The 19,956-nt window shown below is 32.1% G+C and overlaps 1 protein-coding gene across 1 annotated transcript in view; it reads right to left on the reverse strand.

The window, feature by feature from the left end:
- Positions 1-469: 469 nt before the first annotated feature.
- The window catches only part of LOC127856602 (secretin receptor-like), a 66,178-nt gene continuing 46,691 nt past the window's right edge, over positions 470-19,956 (reverse strand). Inside the window, exons 5-13 of the mRNA XM_052392912.1 lie at positions 18,790-18,884; positions 18,170-18,338; positions 14,231-14,387; positions 13,355-13,415; positions 11,141-11,210; positions 10,491-10,582; positions 10,093-10,231; positions 9,751-9,792; positions 470-1,185 (exon numbers count right to left, since the gene is read on the reverse strand). Coding sequence (XP_052248872.1) covers positions 868-1,185; positions 9,751-9,792; positions 10,093-10,231; positions 10,491-10,582; positions 11,141-11,210; positions 13,355-13,415; positions 14,231-14,387; positions 18,170-18,338; positions 18,790-18,884 — 1,143 coding nt within the window. The 3' untranslated portion in view covers positions 470-867. The remainder of the gene's footprint in view (positions 1,186-9,750; positions 9,793-10,092; positions 10,232-10,490; positions 10,583-11,140; positions 11,211-13,354; positions 13,416-14,230; positions 14,388-18,169; positions 18,339-18,789; positions 18,885-19,956) is intronic.

Raw genomic sequence — 19,956 nt, forward strand, 5'->3', positions numbered from 1 at the left:
GAGACGTGAGTATTTGTCATAAATAGAATAATGATTGTGTTTTACATATTAAACATTTAAAAATGGAATTTACATAAAATTGCCGACTTTTCTAATGTTCAACGATTTTCAATAGCATAAACATATGAGCAATATTTACAGGATAAACCAAAACTTTATACCCGTTTTTGAAAACAATAGTTATATATATAAATGGAGATACAAACATGAGCGGTAAACACATTGGACTTTTCATACAATACAGTTTATATTAAGTGTTGGAATCGCTTGAGCTTGGGTTTATCATTTATATCATGCGCAAAACTAAACTGCGTTTCAAATATAACAAAACATACATAGATATTGTAGTTTTCATCAAACTTGTTATGCATTCTGTTGGATATTTTTCCGCTAATTAAACTAAAAACTTTCGATATACATGTTTAAGTAACACTTATCTACCTGTGGAATAACGTTATTTTTAAGGTACTTACATTCAACTCTACGTTTATAAGAAATCATAGTAAACAAACGCAGTATTTTTTATAATAAAATCTACATTGACGACGTTCTTTAAACATCCTGACATTTTCTAAAGTCACTTCTCATACAGATCCCAATAAAAGTCAGTAAGAAATTAATTATGTGTAAAAAACTTCCTCTCACTTATGTACTCTGTTTTGAGCTGCTTATGAAATAAACATCCCATTCATCAGGATCCACTTTTTAGATTAACGATGGCCACGTATTCTCTATTAAAGACACGTTGATATATCTTGTTTACCGTTATCTTTCTTGACTTGCTCTCGGACCCCGTCAAGATATCAACAACCGACTCCTCCTATGGTAACCGCCATCAAAACCAAGTTACACTTTGCTGTATTACAATTATAGCCGCGATTCATTGTTATTTTTCTGAACATGTTTCGACTTGTTCCGTTTTAATGAACTCGCGTTCACAACCGTGCGCGTTAATTTGCCGTTCTTATTGAGCGTCCATTTACATAGACAGCCGGCGGTGTCAGTTGAACCATCCGACGACGGCGGCTGATTCTCAGACACGCGGCTCCTGGTGTTCAGGGAGTTCCGGGAGTTTATTTGCCGCCGCTGCCAATTAGCGTCCACTAAATACTGCCTCTGTTGGATATAGACTGGGTCCGGCCGTTGGCACAATCGGTACCAGGTCTTTCTGAGCTCCATCTGGACCTGAAATTGAAGCATTTCCCTCTATAGCTGAATAATTTAAATCGATTACATCGAATAGCTAAGATTTATTGATACGCTCTCGAATCCTTCGCCTGGGTAGAACCAGTTCTTGGTGTCTTTTGACAAACCAGCTAACAGGTCGTTCTGAGCTCAGTCTGTACCTGGTATTGAAGCATTTTCTCTTTACAGTAAATCTATTTATTTTAAAAACAAAATCTAGCACTTATTCGATAACAGGCTTGAAACAAAGTTTCATCTATTCCTAAACAAATGTCTCCGATTGTAAAGCATACTCGTGTTGCTTATCAATATACAGCTGAAAATATATAATACCATCGCGCAATCGATGTTTAGATTTTTCAGGACTTTTATCTGCACCTTAAATTAAAAAAAAATATTCGCTCATGAGTTTCCTTTTCCCTTACGTAATATATTGTATAACGAAATATATACAAATACTACCACGGGTCCGGTACCATAATGTGAATGAGTTTCATCTGTTGCCTTCATGTCCGAAAATTATCTTTGACTTGTTTCGAACCGAATACATATAGAAAGAAACTATTCTACCTCAAGTCCGGAATACACGTCCATCACTACATTGAATTCTAAATATAAAGCCATACTTATACGTGATATTTATTTTCTGACAATTAATTTGTGTAACCTAAAATACTTTTTCGTTTTAAATAATATGCCAAAGGAAACCATAAACGTTACCAGTGTAAATAGCATACTGATATGCATAGTAAGAGTACTAAAGATAAAGTAAAAGATATTTCTGTATTTGCAAAAACCTCTGTTTTGAAAGCTTTGTGAATAGTTTTATTGTATCGAAATACTGAAACAACAATTCCTTCCCGTGAGCATGTATTAGATACAAACACTAAAAAACATGTTAAAATTAGAGTATATACATGTATTCTGTAAATAGCTCACATTTAATGCCATAATGTTGCGTAATAATTAACCTTTTGTTATTTCATTTAAACGGTTTTCAATGTAATAACTACATATCATGGAGTACCATCATTACAACGTCTTAAAGAGTTTTCTCTTACTTCTACTGGTAGTACTTAATTGATAATTATTTCGCTTTTTCGTTTCCTACTGCTTTTGTTTTTGAACACTTAGCAATCATGAAATACTAACCACACATATGAAACAACATCAAACACAATAACACATGTTTAATATAATACAAATGCTGTGTAGATGGGTTGAACTAACAAACTTTAACGTTATAATCGAGTTTGACCACATTTAGAGATACTTTATTTAGAGAAAAGTGAGGTATTTCGCTAAGGTATAGTTGACTGCAGATTATAGATGAATGGTAAAGATATAAAAGCTATAAAGGATAAAGACCGCGGAAAAAAAAAGCTGACAGCTTGCAATAATGAACTCAATAAAACAAAAGAAAACCTTAACGACTTAACGAAGAGAGTCTGTAAGACATCTGGTTCCACGCATTACGTTATATTGATTGCAGTGGACCAGATGTGGCATGTTTTTTCATGACTGCTTAGATAAAAATAAATTAAGAAACTTAACTGTTATGGTTCGACAGTATTCGAAGTTATTCGATCAATAAACAACCTTTAGTTATTTTTTTTAATTAACCCAATATAAAATAGACAAATTGTATGAACCGAATATGGATAATACATTGTATGAACCGAATATGGATAATTACGATAATTAAAATGCAGATATTGAAACACTGTTGCATACATGCGAGAATAATGTACTTCTGCTTGAAAATAACATATCCGTACGCAAGTATTAAAAGGACTGTCAACAACGAATGACGAAAAATAATTTTTTTTTAAATACCGTATTAATTTTTACAATTATTAGTTTATATTGATTAAAATATCACGATTGGTATATTTCATTACTTGAAAAAAAAGTTCATATTTTCATTATATTCGGTAATACAATTTCGCGATGTTAAATAAAAAGTACATCGCGAAAATAGGTGACACAACGATTTACACACTATAAATAACGCAAGTAGATTGATCATTTAAATATAAAATATATACAATTCACTACGCATGCACAAATGACATTCCTGGGTTTACCACGTGACGATGATGATCAATCTACTGGCGTAATCTATAGTTAACTGTTGGTTACCTGGTAGTTACTGGTAGATACCCAGTAAAATTTATTACCAAATAGACTGAAAATATGAAAACTTAACAACTTTTTTCAAGTAATGTAATAAACCAGTCGTGATATTTTAATCAATAAACTATTAATTGTAAAACTACGGTATTCTTTTCTTTTCTTCGTCGTCGTGGTTGACAGTTCCTTTAACATACGGGCATACTTACGTTACACGATGTATTGATATTAAAAGACACAATTCCACACCATATTCTTGAGTGACATGCATCGTTCCATTTTTTAAAACTCTTTTGACACTCATCAAAACGATTGCGAAACTGGAAACTGATAAGTCCATTGTGTTGAATTGTTAAACATATCCTTTTGAGCGTGACTATAAGCCGATTTGTCAGACCTTTACACACACAAATGTCGCCAGAATTATTCTGCTATATCCAATTTGCAATGACTAACATTTCTTCACAACTCTCTAACAAAACTTGATATGAAACTTTTCCTTCTCCCTGTTTCTACTGTATGTATTCAAACCAAACTTAACACATTGGTTTTTGATAATTGCCAAAGGTCACTACTCAAGATTCATATTTTTGCCCTGATATTAAGCAGAAATATGCCCTGCCTCTGTACTTTGAAAACTTGTGAAAGTAAACGTACAAGTTATAAAAATCAAAGTTTCTACTACAGGTATTTAATTGAAACTTTGCAAGTGTTCGGGGTATCCGTAAGAGGTCACGGCCAAGTTTCAGAAATCTACTATTTACTTTGGTATCATTTTGCCCTTTTTTATTCTTAAAAAAGAGGTCCATGCAATCATTCAATATCACTCTTTCTTGTATCACTTAAAACCATATGCTCGGGGCCATTGTTCACGAGGTCATCAACCACTTTTTAAAATGATGACCTGTAATTTAGCAGAATTATGTCTGTACCAAGAAGACGCTTGTACACGTTTATTTAGAACTTATCTCATTGTATGTTTATTTTCTACATACATGTATATTGGAAGAAAATGTTACACATGATTCCTGGTCTTTCCAAACATTGACTGGCCAAGACCTATAGCATTCAACAGCATGATTATGAGTATTTTTGTGGTAAGTAAAGTCAGGTCAAGGTTTGTGTGCAAGCTGAAATTAAAGTTAAGATTGCAAGCATTAATTATATATTTCTGTAACTACTTCAAATGTTCAACTGAAATTTCAAACATGTCGTCTGAATCACCATACAAGGTAAAATACCGATTCACGTAACTCTGACCAGCAAATAAGCATACTAATGCATCTTTTTGTACTTCGAGAAATTGAGGTTAATGTTTAAATCAAATACCTCCTACCTACAATTGACATACAGAATAGGCACGGGTTTTATACGTGGGTTTAAACAAATGAAACATCGAAATGTATATCTCAAACCGCATGACTCAGAAGTTTACTATTAGGCGTGTAACGTCGTATGGTAGTCCTCTTAAATATTTGTTCATATCATCATGCAAGATGTCAACGCTTGCACCTTGTTGTTAAATAGTAAAAAAACTAATGACCATTGAATTAAATCTACTGCTTTGAAAATATATAACCCAGTGGTTAGGCTTTTTCAACATAGGGCAACATAAGGCGTAAATTTAAACGACTGCTTTCTTTAAATGAATGCTACCCATTCTTACAAAATGGGGTAAACATAAATTACTAAGTGCTATTTGCTCTCTTTTTCTGTTTCTTCTTTGGCGCATAATGAGAAGGAATGTAAACTTATTTTACTTCAATCTGGCCCAATGTATGAATGTGTTTGTATGTATTATTCAATATTTCACTGACTATTATCTTAAACATTTTATTGAAAGTGTACATAACAAAACTAGAAATCGTATCGAATTGAGTTTTGTAACAAAGGTCCTGATTTAATTGACCTTCACAAACTATTCAATAATAAAAATGTGCGTCGGTTGATAACCTCTTATTTCCGCAATCACCACTTATTTGCTACAAATATAGTAATTCTGTTAGACGTATCGTTTTTAATTATAATTCTATTTCCACACATAGTAATGTAATAAGAAATTATTCTTCATCATGTGACTGTTCTTGTTGAAAATATATATGGGACCTTAATTTCATTCAAAATAAAAACCTAAGAAATTTACTACGCAGAAGCTTTAAGTATAGACTGCCTGTTCCTGTTGATTTTGATGACTGCATTAAGAAAATCGAAATATCCATACAGGAATATTGTACTAAATGGTGCAGGAAGGATAATGCTGACATTACTGCACCTTATGAATGCATAACAAGTATTATGTATGGCCATGAATAAGATATATGTTTATTATACAAATCCTTTGGCCATACCACATTCATCTAAATTTTATAAACACAATCTTTGTTAATTGCTTGCATATTTAAAATCTAAAGTCGTCATAGTTCCTGCAGATAAGGCTGCTAATAATGTTATACTAATATTACGAGTGTTTTATGTTTAAACTACAAGAACTTTCACAAACTATATCATATTGAAAATTCTATCACTTTACTGGATACCTACATTACATAAAACGCCATACTAAAGTCGTTTAATCGCTAATTCAGTGCCTTGTACCACTAAGCAAGTATGAGTGTATCTTACATCTGCATTTAGTGCTATTAGATATCATATAGCAAAGTATTGTAATAAAGTTTATGAAAATAGTATTACAATATAAAGAAGTGAAACTCCAGCTGCTTGACCAGTATTGAATTCTCATTAAAACAATTAGTTGGTGTTTTATTTAAGGCAAGTGACCGATCGCCAAAACAGTACAAAACAGCACAATACAAACCAACATAAACACAAAATATGAATAAAGCTGGGGTCACTGCCTTGGAACGGTCAATGAAAAGCATTGGGGGTTTAAACCGGTTATAGAGCGCTCAACCTCACACTTGGCCCAGCAATATTTATAATACATTTAAGTGTAAATAAAATTGAACGTCATAGCATTGTAACTAAAATCAAACATTAATAAAAGGGAATTAATACGCATTCAATTTAATTACTCAATGGTATTGAAGATACCAGAGCAACAGAGTTACAACTTTTTGACGAACGATAAAAGGAAACTACAAACAAGTGTCAACTACATTCCTTCTTTATAGAATAAGATTTAAGAATATAGCGTCATTAAGTAAATATTTCAGATAATCATGGCGCAAATACAGGAAGAAGCAGCAATAATGAGTGTACAAATTCCATATTGCATTGCTTGGTTGTTTATGTGACTGCACAAAAATAAATTAATAATAATTAAATATAAAACAACGCCTATCAGAGGGAAAATATAAATATCATTGAACATTATAAACCCAATGACCTATGCATGTAGCTAACAACTTGAAAGTTGATCGTATGACGTCAAAAAATCCATGTACACAGGAACAGAGAAAAAGCTATGACGTATTTGACAAGCAAAGACACAATAACGTGAACACAATCCAGGGGCTGTACTGTAAAGTAATAATAAAACTATTAATGGGGGGCTACTGCAAAATTGTACTACTAATAAAACAAGTTTAGTTGATTAATTATTAAGAATCAAATATATACAAGTAGTAATTCCATTAAAGCGACATTATTGGAATCAACCAGTATATAGATGTTTTGACAACTGACGACAGAAATGATTTGATGTACGATGTGAGTCCAAATGTTTTCATGCAGATTTGTGCATACGACACAAAGACACAATTTTGTTCAACAGTGAAAAATGCCTATACTATCACTAATGATTCCAAATTATAAGAGAAGAAAGATATAGTGAATCGAAAACCATCAAACACCTGTTTTTAAGTACATAAGCATCGTATCCTTTTGATAAATATAAGTTAATTAAATTGAAAAGTTTAATAAGAACATTTGGTTTAACATATTTTAATTTGCGGACACGCTTCAAAACATGTCCATAAAATGATTCCATTATGTAAATGCCATTTTAAAGAAACATTATATTTTGAAATTAAATCACCATACATAGAGTAAAGTTTAGCGAATTTACTTATTAGGTTATGATACAAAAAGCCTTGTTTTAGCATCTTTTTGTTAATATTAGATTACGATCGAAACCTATTTTGGTCAATAAAAAACCTCCTTAGATGTAATTGATAAAATTGAAAAGAAACCAAATAAGGTGTCACAAGTAAGCACTTATGATTTGTCTACACTATAAACAACGCTTCCTCACACTTTAATACTATCCAAACTTGTTTCTTTGATTGAAAAACATTTGCTAGAGAGAAATGTTGATATCTTGCTTTAAACACTAAAACAGCGCTTTTTATCAGTTATTAGATAATTACATCATTTGTACTTGTCTTCACTTTTGTGCAGCACTTCCTTTTTTTCTGGATAACTTGTCCGTTGAATTAAATGGTACAATATTTAAACAAATTACCGGCGTTCCAATGGGTACTAATTGTAATTACCATTTAATACCTTTGATTCTTAAATATTTAATCAACTAAGCTGGTTTTATTGGTAATTCAATTTCCCAGGACCGCCCCCTAAATATATTTTTTTTAATTTTACAGTACTGCCCCCGGATTTTGTTCACTTCATTGTGTCTTCGCTTCTCAATTACGTCATTCGATACTCTTTTACGTCATCGCTTCTATATTTCTTCATACGACACACTTTACTATTTTAATTTACATGCATAGGTCATTGGGATTAAAGCGTTCAATTTATATTATATTTTCTCTCTGACAGGCGTTTCTTGTTTGATTTATTTTTTAGCAGTCACATAAACAACCAAGCTATGTTATATGGATATTTTACATCCATTATTGCTGCTTATTCATGTATATTCGCCATGATGATCTGAAATATTAACTTCATGATGCTATATTCTTAAATCTGTTTATAAAAAGAAGAAAGTAGATGACACTTGTTCGTAGTTTCATTTTATCGTTTCTCAAACAATTTTAACTCTGTTGCTATGGTATTTTTCATACCATTGAGTAATTAAATGGTATTTAAATTGAATACGTTTATTCACTTTTAGTATTGTTTAATTTGAGTTGCAATGCTATGAGGTTGAATTGTATTTACACTGAAATGTGGCATGAATATTGCTCGGCCACGTGTGATTTTGATCGCTCTAAAACCGGTTTAAATCCCCAATACTTTGCATTGACCGTTCCGAGGTGTTGTCCCCAGCTTAATTCTAATATGTGTTTATGTTGTTTTGTATTGTGCTGTTTTGTGCTGTTTTGTACGGTTTTAACAACTGGTCACTTGCCTTTAATAAAGGACCAACGAAATGTATATAATGATAATTCAATACTGCTCCAGCAGCTGGAGTTTCTCATCTTTATATTTTGTATGTGACCTCATAGAATGGCCGTCTTACTTTTTTTTCAAATCTTTTCCCTTTTAAATGGCTTTTGAATTTGTTCAAATTGGTTCAATCAAGGAATCCTTTGAATATTATCCAAATAATGTTCCAGGGTCAAATATTACATCGATTGTATATATTAATTAATAAACGGATGTAACCGCAAAGACTTTATCTTTCATATACTATTTTCAGCAATATCTAGACCTCGTCTGAAACATTTGTCTTCGTCTGCAACATCACACGCAGCCACAAAAAGGGGTCTTGAGTCTTAAACCACTGATTTGCAGTTTCTCAGGCGAATCTCCACAGGTGTTAATTTGTATAATCATTAAACGGTTAACCATTAATCGTCAAATCATTTTTTTTTAATTATAAAAATGATGTTTTCTGCTTTCAAAACGTTTCAAATCGAATCACTGTAGAAATGTGTACTTATTTAAAACATGAGATTTGAGATAGCAAGGATTTCAAGAATTTAAGGAATTTCAAAAGATTAATCCTTAGGGTCTTTACGAATATGGGCCCTGGGAAACATGTTTTTCATATGTAAGGCATTCTTGTCGATTTATTTAAAGATCTGATGAGATCTACATTCTTCAACCTTCATCCAGTGTTCGTTATTGTAGATTGCACATATTAGTATATTAATATTATATGCATTATTAGTAAGCCTCATGTTAGAGATTTTCTGTAGTTTGTTCATAAAATTAAAAAGATATATTGTAAATATTTATATGTCTACACCGCACCGCTTGTAAAATAAATGATCTAGGTTTTTATGATTTTATGTCATTTTAAAATGATTAAAAACATCAAGTTTTTTCTTTTAATCGGGTATTTTCCCAAAACAAAACAAAAACAAATATGTATAAGATATATATTCTTCAACCTTCATTATATTATTTATTGCCTTAATAAGGGATTGTAGACATTCACGAAGGTATTTCACGGAGCCCGTTGAATCTTTGCCGGTAAAATGCCAAAACTATGATTAAGGAAACAGTAACGTCACAGACGTTAATTGAAATGGATGCAATTGATACAGACACTTGTCGATGACTTACCTCTTTATTTAAAAAGCAGAATAGAACTGCTACAAGAAATCCCTGAAAAAAAAGATAAATAATGTACTCAGAAAGACCGTTCAACTTAAGTCAAACATGTTTGCACATGGATTGTCTCGACATCATGGGGAATAGGTATTAGAAAACACAATTATAAACATTAATTTAAAATATATAATTACTGTATTTCTTGGATAACAAATCCGTGTGGGGCATGGCTGGGGTACTGAATTTGACTATTTTCCGTTTTTATCCAACCGGAATATAACGAGCGTGAAATATATTATATTGAATTTGCTTAACGAGGTATTGTGCTTTGCAGAACAACTAAAAAATGTATACCTGAAAAGAGTTGAAGAACATTTCTATATATAATTTGACTACTTCTGCTGCGGGGTTCACATTTTCGTTAACGCCCATGAACACAATGTAATGGACACCAAACAGCGGTATCAGTATCAACGTAGCCTTTGCTAAACGCCTGAAACAGAGAAACATTTTTAGTTGAATACCTATCTTAGTTAATAGTTCGCTGGCGTTGCAATATTGTGTGTGTATTTAAGGTGTTGTATTATATCGGAAAAAGATGAGCTTATTACATAAGTTAATTTATGTTGAAGTCATTTGGAATAATATTTTCCATATTTGCAAAGCTCTGTTCCAATTAAAACAAAATGGTCAACTGGTCTTAAACATTTCTGATTGTTTTATATCGCGAGAGGCTAAATGTGTGTACATACCGATATCTGTTTCGTCGTGCTGATGATGTGCTAAGCTTATGTAGCTTGTAGAACAACGCCCGTAATATGTTAATGAAAAAGATGAAATTTATCTGAAAAGAAATCGATGTATTGTCAAATGGCCTATGGGTCAATAATAACTGCGATAAAACACGTGTTAACCAGTATACACTATTTATAATGATCTGAGAAAATATACCTATTTCAAATCTATATGCGGTAAATTATGTCTAGATTTAGTAAAATTAGTTCATTTAATAGGTTGGTGAAGGTTTCATGTTGTTTTCTAAAACTATGGAGCATCATATAAATCAAAGTATATATCTAGTGTTGGCATGTCCATATTAAATATATGGTTTAAGGTATGCAGTTAATAATTTCCTGTCCAAACGTAATCGTTTTCGTGAAAACTAAAACAAACCATCAAACAAATAATCTTGTAAATAACATCTAAATTAAAAACAACTACAACTTTATGACTTAAACAGCAATATATGTCCTGGCATCCTTATTTACAAGAAGAGAATTGTCAGATAGTTCATCAATATTTTTAAAAGAACGGATTATTTCAAAACACAGCGTCTTTTTTGACACAAACAAGATAAGGAAGTTCGTCATAGTCATTAAACTGTAAAACCAAAAATACGCACCACAATGCTGAGCCATATTGGTCCCTTTAATATCCAGAAATACCCTTGAGTTGGATTCGTATTCCAACATCTGAAAGAAAAGTGGGGAAAAATAAAGTGTAAACCTAATTGCGTTCGATAAATGTTTTTAACATTAGCAAGAAAAGTCGGATAGTATATAAATATAAATGTATAAGTTAACTGGTGTTCGTTCAGACAATAACGTTTCTTTCCTTGTTGTACACTTCTATGGGATATAAATGTGCGTAAACACTGTGCAAAAGTTATCACGGACCACGAACTAAACAGTTATGTGATGGATTCAGTAAAGGTGAACGTTCGCAAATGACCGCTCGTTTCGAATTAAGCTTTATTGACAGATACGTGGCCACAAAGGTTTCAAGACGGTGGTCTCCATAAAAGAAAACGCGATAATTATCGAGAAAGTGTGAAATAACGTGAACTTTGAAAAGGAAATTTAATATTGGAGTGGTCATAAATAACAGAGATTTTTAACGAGGATGTTGCAATTTAAAATGAAGTATTGTAAAACAGTAAGTGTATGTGCTCCACTATATCTGTCCGCCAGTTTTGTTTAGAAAGCAAACTACCTTCCGAGGTCGTTCGCAGTGGATCGCAAAAGTTTGCTTTAACTGATCGCACGTACGTAGTTGTTCGTATGAAATGACATCAAATGGGCAATATGCATGGAGATTCTCTGATCTGTACAATCATGTACATGTTATGATCAATAAGGTTAAATTACTGACTATAACATATTAATGCATATTTAAAATACGTCGAATATTTCGGTATCAAGCTTTATTTTTTCCTTAAACTTAAAGTTGTGAACAGTAAGTAATGAAATAATAAGCAAAATAACACAAAGAATGAATTTGTAAATTAAATAAAACAAATCAATCCCTTGAGTTTTAATCACAAACATATTTATTTTGTGTCCGTCCCCTGTTAGGATATCTTCTTACACCCATATTATTTGTTCCAGGGAGCAAGTTGTGTGTACCTATGTGCTATGAGCGAAAGGAAGATTAATAACTTAAACTTGTTTTGAAGTGATCACAACTCAAAAATTAAAAAATGGATGTTTAAGGTATTATTTTTATCATTACATTATTGTTGTTCATGTTTAAGTTTGTTGAACAAACGAATTAATGTTATTGTTTTTTTTTCTGATTTTTAACAATATTTTGCAAATTTAAATTGTTTGCAAAAGCAATCGATGCTATGGTCTATTATATACGAGTATGAGTTTATAAATGGTTTTGGAGGTTAGAGATTACCTAACACAATTTAGCATTTGAACAAAAAAATAACCTTTCATATGCACAATTCAAAGTGTCATCTCTGTGCATCTTTGTGCTATAACCTTGTTTGAGTGTATTATACGATTCAAACACTTTTCAAACTTTAGCATGCAAACTTCACAAGCATTAACAATTGAAACAACGATTTGTAAGTAACCATCCTCTTAAATGGATTGGATTTAAAAAAAAACCACTTAATTTCGTTTTGTACCAAAAAAACTATTTAAACCAGCTCTCCATTACCGGCCTCAGCATACATCAAGTTAATAATATTACCTAAGAATAGGCCATAACATGATATTTTAAACATATATTGTAATGCCTTAGAAAGCATTTAATTGGATCAAATTGTGTTTTTCATCATAAGGAAGGCGACAATGAAACACAGCTGATTAAACAAGATAGCTTTGCATGCAAGTACAGAATACATTAACCATTTTGCGTTTTTCCAACATAAATAAAGGCATGTTTTTATGTTTTGTTTAATGAAAGATGTTATGTTTAATTAAAAATTTAATCACGTAATGCGTCTCTTGAACGATGATAAATATTTGGTGATACTTTTAAGACATTTATATTAAGCTTATTAATTTGTAAATGTAATTATTCTGTTACATTTTATTTTAGATATGTATGCACACTACAGCAAACAATACCTTACGGAGGCCTTTTTCGAGAGTGTTAATAATTTTTCAAAGAAGAACTAAGCAGGCTTGTCTACATTGGACTCTATCGAATTCACTTCTTGTATATAAAACTCATCATTGTTATAAGTTACTTAAGTGATGAAAAAAAGAGTTTCCTTTGGTTCACGAATCGCAAGCATCTGCTGTCGGTTAAAAGAACAACACAAGATATAATTGTAGTGCAATTATGTTGTGCATAAATCATCACACTTGACACTACTTACAATATATTTTCTAACACTAGACGCACTACCACCCAAGGCAGTATACTGAGCAATGGTGTTCCTGAAAAAAGACAAACTTGTTTATAATCATGTATCACTATATCAATGATTATATTGTAAGGTATTCTAATGTATGTACTGGACTTAATTGCATAGACGATTGGTAACTTTCCTTAAAATCAAACGTATGATAGGGGAAATGCGTGTATTGACACTGTTCCTAGAGTTTCGCTTTCCATATATATTTACCAAGGTCTTCGAACGATTCCAATTTACATATACCGTTCAATGTTAAAAATCAATTTATGTGGCTTTATATCATGCGATGCTTGTTGTTTAGATACTTCCGATGAAAACAAACAATACCCCAGCAATGCCTTTAAAGAACTCATTTCAAGATAAGACCCTCATCTCGGTCTTTTTCGTGACATAGCGTGTAAGCTTGTATTCAAGAATAAATTGTCAAGCTACTGACAAAGCTATCGGTTACTTGATGTAATTCTAAGAACACAATATTCAGGTAGTTCTTCTAACTAACGTGTCTCATAAAAGCTGCGATCATGAACAATCCTGCATGGAACCTTATGATATGTCCGACATTAAGTGTTAAACAATATATTTAAATAAAATTAAATAGTTCAATTCGAAAAAGGTTAACGATTTAGTATCGTATACGCCGTCCACTATATACAGCGTTTTTTCTCTCGGGTATTATCATTTGAACAGCTGTTAAATGTTTAACCAAATGCACGCAGCGAGGTTTTGAAATTTATTACCAATTGCTCAATATACAAATTTGCTGAATATTATTATAAAATATCATGAAGGACTGAGCGGGTTTGTACGAAGGCTTCACGCCAATAACTAACAACTAACCCCATCCGAGCACGTAGTACCACTTAACGTTACCCCTCTCGGAAAAGACAGACACGTAGACGAGGGTGTGTAGATACAGGCCTTCCACCAAGATCCACATGTAGTTCGCCGAAAGGACGTAGTGGAATAGAGTAATAAGAAGCTTGCATTCCCAATGCTAGAGGAAGAAAAATACAATCATGATTGTGTAATGTTAACTCTTACTCCCAGCTAAATGCAAAAAACAAAACAAGGACAGCCTCGAAACCACATCGAACTTAAAACTAGAGACATGCTTTATGAAACGAAATGACACAAACGAAGAGGAGAAACGACTTAGTATCAGAGTGTTAGTTTTGCTTAATATTTTATATTGAATTTGCTTTTTCAAATGCAACAAATTGTCTAACCATGTAGCTTTTATAGGATCAAAACAATTTATAGTATAATAAGTTTCCATTAATTAAGTTCATGATCAATGGTTGTGTTACCATTGTGTCAAGTCATGTCTGATATGCCGATTTCATACCCGTGCTTTTAATAGCAGCGCGGAAATAACACACAAAACGTTAACAACATTGATATACGCATTTCAATATGCGTGTTAAGCTAGGTTGCATTATTGCATTATCAATGTTGAGGATTGTGCTGTTTTAAGGTCTTATCTTTCCTTGTTTGACTCGCAGCCAATCTGGAATATAATATCAGTGTCTATTGGCAACCTGCTATTGGTAAAATAGTAGCGGACCCATACCAGCTTGTAATCAATACACTGCAGTAGAGCCAAATTACAAAACGTTACTGCTCATTCAACATAGACCTGATTAAATATACGGATCAAACATTTCATGGTAGACAAATACACTGAGTGGACCAGCTATTATTAAACTCAGCCTTTAAGAAGCACTGACATGGAATTTAAAATGTACTGTCATTTATTAAAACAATACCAACGTTATGTTTCACGAATCTATACACCTATAGTAACTCATTGGCGCTTTGCATTAATTGACCACTTTATTGCAGATGTTATATTACAGAATACGTAAACTCAATCATTATGATTACATATAAAGTATTGTTTCGTGATCGAATTTCAAGAGCTATGTTTCCATTAAGAGACCAATACCGTGAAAAACTTCATAAATGTTGAACCGTACCCACAAATTCAAGCATAATTGCATAGGTGAGAAGCTTGTGGAAAGCCAACTTTTCTGATGATGTCACTTTGATGCGATGTGTGATTCATATTTGATTTGTTGTCTATCGGTGTAATATTACATGTACATACAAGTACTTTTGTTCACGGTCTACAAAATTGTGATTAACAAATCACGATATCCAAAGTTTTTCAAACTGCTTCATGGCACTGTTGCGATGTCTTAATTTCTTAATAATTAAATATTTAAAATTTACAAAGTCAACATTGTCTGTAATTATCCACAAAACATTTATAAAACCTGGTTGATACAGTAAAGATATATATGAACTAAACATATATACAGACATAATTATTTTCATGTATTAATAATTCAAAGTAATACAAAACATACGTGATTTCGACACGCACAGGTATTTCGCGACCATTTATTAAATGTACATATCAACTTTTCTGGGATGTGAGCTATTTATTCAAGCCTCACGTCTCCTTCCATAAGAAAGGTAACCAATCAAAACACACATGGACGGTATGTAAAATTGTGTTATTTCACCTTAACTCTTTGTCTATGAAGCGATAGTGTACTGTTGCTCACATGAACTAAAATAATTCAGGTATTTGTATCGGACAATGTGTCAATTGCAACATGATCATATGCTTTAAAGCAAAGTGGCTCTCATAATGATTTTGACAGGTTATCCACAAAATCACATCACATCATTACTGAACCCTGTTTGAAAAAAATATATTAAGTAACCTAGGCCTATAACTCATATTTGTCGGAAAATGTATGGTTTAAAGCCGATAAATGTTGTCACATGTGGCAAAAACATACATGTTTGATGACGTTTTTACGTGTTGCAATAGTAAAAACATATACTTTCTTCCGTGACGGACAATTGCTATTGCCTGACTTTTCCGACACAAGCAGTGGTTATCTGAATGGTGAAGTATAGTGTAACAAACGTTGATACATCGGCTATTTAAAGAAGAGCTCATACCATACTAAAACTGCTACAGTATTGTCAACTTTCGCTGTTCATTTTATTTCTAATAATAGTTAATGTTTTTCAACAATTAAAAACTAATTAATTGTATTATTTGAGTATTCGGTAAATATTCCGAAACTATGTAACGTTAAAAAAAGTTCAGTATGGAGAAATGTTTCTGTAAATATAACATTAATCAAGAATCTACTATTTATTTAACACTTTTAGTTTTTTTAACGGAGCATTTCTCGAAACACTTCATGGATCTGAATATCTGAAACAACGTATTCATTAAGCTGTTGTGATCACAAATGGCGCGTGCACAACCATTGCATATTACGTCAACCCTTTTTGTCAGTAAATAGCAATACAGAGTTAACAGGTATATACGTCATGCTTCCCATTATGCCATACGGCACTTTTTCCTGTGGCATTTGTAATTTTTTGTCGTAAACACCATGGAGGCAAAGTATTGTAAGGAAACATTCGCGTGTTTGATTGTTATTTTGAATCTCTTAATTAAGATAGGTGGTCATGCTTATGTCCTCTTAATTGAGATGGGTGGTCATGCTTATGTTAAGGAACAAACCTGTAATGAAAAGAAAAATACAAAATGCAGCACGTATTTTGTTAAACGGAAACTTGTTATGTTTACCAAGTTGTGAAATAAGCAATATAATTTGTATTATTTTGTGAAATTGTTAGAACGCGGTGAGCAACACACTTTAAAAATACATTGACATTATCACGTCACAATTTGTCGAAATAAATAGTTGGTAAAATTTCAAGCTTGTAGTGATTCATGTAGTTTCCTAGACGGAGCGTTTTTTGACTACATGGAAGTAAAATGAGCAATATGATTATATTATTTTATACCATTGTACGAACGATGCGAGCAATAAACATTAAAAATACATTTACATCATGTCACAATTTGTCGAAATAAATATTCGGTTAAATGTATGGCTAATAATAATTCACGTTATTTCCTAGACAGATTTTTTAACGATTACATACAAGTCAAGTAAGTAATATAATTGTATTATTCTTTAAACGGTAAGAGCTTTGTGAGAAATATGATCTAAGCTAATTGACAGTTTCATGTCACATTATGTCGAAATAAACATTTGGTTAAATTTACAGCCCTATTATTTTGTAAAACTAATCTGACTACGTTTTTCGCATAAATAGGTTTTGTTTCAATATATTGTTGATTGTGATTATGAGGAACACTATTTTGAAAATATAAAACGACAGCATAAAATCTCAAATATTAAATTGTGTTTAGTTACGATTCGAAGAAATGTATACTTTATAGCATGCTTATGCATTTAATTACATGATATACACATTTAAAGAAGTTGTATTTTCCTGTAAAATGTCATTGCCGATTTCCTGGTAATGCGTCACTAAGATAACCAAACGCCTCAAACATTATATACTAAAGTAAAATAGGAAATGTTCTTTTTAAACGACCAGTGCACAGACTGGATCTAATCTAAATTGTAGTTACTCATGAATCAACACATAATAGTAGTTAAAATCAACTAAACCTATCCATAAGCCTATTTGCATACCGCGTATGAATATTTCCATGAATTATGTCTGCGACCGTTCAATCTATTTCAGTTTCAAGTAGGGCTTTTTAAAGTTACTATTGCATGCAAGTTCAATATATATTAATACTGCTCGCAACTAAGAACTGCTAAGCTTGCTACATGTATATCAATGAACAATCGAACGCTTACGGACGACACAAATTACTATAACCGAAATAGAAAACACACACCATTTATTAGACAAGGTACATACCACTCGGTCTTCTCTGAAGACAATCTCATTATTCGCCGTGGTCTCAAGGTCAAAAGGGAACCCAAGTCCTTGAACCCAAAGAATGTCCTTTAGAAAAGTCAGTATCGCCCGCAGAATGAACGAGAAGAACATATTCAAATGAACCGTATTGCGAGGACAATGAAGACGTCTGTAAGTAAAGAAAAAACACGTTTGTCATTTTCACATAACTGATGTGAGTTTTTGATCCGGTTGAATCCCCAATGCATCGCATTGACTGTTCCTATTCGGTGTGACAAGCTGTATTGTTGTTTGTGTTAAGTGTTGTGATAAATAATGTAATTCTTAAATGATCAGACCTAGTGCTTAAATAAAAAAGTCTACTACATTATGATACTATTGTTTTTGTCCTGGTAATGTATCTGAATTAAAGTATTTAGGTGTACAAGTTATATGTTGTTGATATTACTGACTGTAAAGCTAATGTACTAGTTGGCGCCTATGCGAAAGCATATGTCATACTTAAACTGTACTCATTAGTTCAGATGTTTCATTAAGAATTACATTTAAGAAATGTCCTTTCAGAAATATCAATGGATATTATTTGTGATGTTTGTTACTGCAATCAAACCAATACCTACTTGAAATAAAGCATGATGAATACGGCAAGTAAGAGGGAGCAGAAAGAAATCCCATACCCTGTGGTAGACATCACACGAATGTGGGTTATGTGAACCTGAAAAAAATACATATACTCCTTATACTATCAAACGTGCACGCCAAATCTGTGAGCGTTATTATTTTCTTCTCGTCTGTCCATTTGATAATCTCTATAGCCACGTTATAAACCAAATCAAACGTGTTTGGTCAGTATTTACGAGAAAAGTCATTAAAATCATGATCCGGTAGCTGCTTAAAATGTTTTTTTATAACATATCTAAGTGCTATAATATAGACAAATTACAAATATTACAGGTTTTCAAATACGCATGAGTATTTCGTAACCCAGGATGTGCAAAGCTGATTCATGAAATGTAACGATAACATCCAAAATTAAACCATATATTCATAGGATTGAGAGTCTTAGCAATGAATACGTCAATCCAAAAAAATAAACATTCAAATAATGTCGAAGACAAACCAACTCTTGAAACGGATTTATCACAATATATTTCAAAATGAAATTTAGAAACTCTGAAAATTTTAATTTAAGCGTGAATGATATTAAGGAGAATTGTGTATATTTTAGCCTTGTTATTATTGAATATTAGCAAAAAAAAGTACCCAGAGTCATTTTCAGGAGCTGAATTTGTATGAACCTCCAGTAATCTTTTTTTTAAGACAAGTGAACAAATACTTATACAATTCATGACAGTAAAACGTAAACACAACGTGTAACATTAAACTAATTTATGCCGGATCACCGTATTAAACCGGTATGATAGCTAGCTTAAACAAACACTTAGCCCGGAAGTAATCGTAAGATATGTCATGTCTTTATTATTTTTTATTAGCCAAGGTCTGATTATACCCATATATGTTAATGTAAAACGGCCTATGAATAACCCATTAACAAAGTTGTTACATTTTCTTAATACATGTATAAAATGTAGAGCAAGTTCTCTTTAATATCATATAAGTCGTACTACAATACGTTTCTTGAACTATTTATGCAATCATTTAACAAGGTTATCTTTCGATATATACACTGCACAACACCTGTAAGTACAATTCTTCATTATCATTATTATCCCAACATTGTCAAATTTACTTGACTATTGTCATAATTACAGGCACATTTTTCAATT

Source organism: Dreissena polymorpha, chromosome 13 (assembly GCF_020536995.1).
Source record: "Dreissena polymorpha isolate Duluth1 chromosome 13, UMN_Dpol_1.0, whole genome shotgun sequence".
NCBI classification, from domain to species: Eukaryota; Metazoa; Mollusca; class Bivalvia; order Myida; family Dreissenidae; genus Dreissena; species Dreissena polymorpha.